The sequence below is a fragment of the Dendroctonus ponderosae genome, unplaced genomic scaffold, assembly GCF_020466585.1.
Source record: "Dendroctonus ponderosae isolate FM_Combo_2020 unplaced genomic scaffold, Dpon_F_20191213v2 Dpon_F_20191213_4, whole genome shotgun sequence".
NCBI lineage: Eukaryota > Metazoa > Arthropoda > Insecta > Coleoptera > Curculionidae > Dendroctonus > Dendroctonus ponderosae.
This window is the reverse complement of record NW_026018611.1, coordinates 11570318-11571255: the sequence shown is the minus strand read 5'-3', so window position 1 is coordinate 11571255 and position 938 is coordinate 11570318. Positions and strand designations below refer to the sequence as shown.

General features: G+C 43.4%; 1 protein-coding gene across 1 annotated transcript in view; it reads right to left on the bottom strand.

Moving 5' to 3' along the window:
- LOC125504206 (cytoplasmic dynein 2 heavy chain 1-like) overlaps positions 1-938 on the bottom strand; it is a gene marked incomplete in the record, with an annotated part of 6919 nt that overhangs the window by 3380 nt on the left and 2601 nt on the right. Inside the window, 4 exon segments of the mRNA XM_048665858.1 lie at positions 1-141; positions 196-281; positions 337-479; positions 707-857. Coding sequence (XP_048521815.1) covers positions 1-141; positions 196-281; positions 337-479; positions 707-857 — 521 coding nt within the window.

Here is a 938-nt window from a genome sequence, read left to right as displayed (position 1 = left end):
TGACGTTGAAGTTCAGGACGCAAATATACGAGGCGATTTCTGCCGGAAGTTTAATGCGCTCGTTGCGACTGCACATTATGACTTTAAAGTCCGAATGGCAGTCTACCAGCTTGCCGAACATCCGAATCATTTTGCGCTCCCCTAGAATCAGTATTCCATCCTATATGTAATTATTTAGCTACTAACTAAACCTGCCTTGGACCACAAAATCGCTTCTAAGTATCGGGAATAAATGATGTGGTACACTTTCCAGTTCTTCAATCAGAAGGATTTTGCCAAATCTGCCGAGCGAAGTTTCGGATAAAAATGAGTTTTGGAAATATTTTAGATACTCACCGGATACCGGCTTCAAGAACTGTATTCAACTTGGGCGAGTTGGCAGCGATATGCTCAAAGTTCTGCTTGCTTTTCGTGTAATGTGCCTTCAGCCAATGCGCCGCTGTTGAGTTGGGATCGACCACTAACGGAGACAAAAGCCCCTGAAAATTGGGGAACAATAATCTCGAGTATGAAGGCTTTCACGGCCGGCCAAATCACATATAGAAATGTTTTTCGCTCTTTGAAGCCGTGGTCCCTCTCATATCTCACCATATCTTTGATAATGTCCACCGCAGTTGCGGACGAAACCTCAAGAAGAAATTCCCATGGCTTCAAAGCCCGAAAAACATTTCTATATCTCGAGGTTCCACAGCTTGAAAATGCTTACTTTCTTCATAGCAACAGCATTTTCCAAAGAAGCCCGATCGTTTGGAAGGCCCTCAGATTGCCATTGCAGTTGCTCACGCTCTGACGCAAAAAATGCCATCAAGTCAAACTCATCTTTGCCCAGTAAGGAGCACCATGTCGTTAGAATGTTCCTGCAAGGCAAAATATAATTGCTTTAAACTAATGGGTTTTTCGGTAGAATGTCTTCTTGACCTGAAAGAAAGACGTTCTAC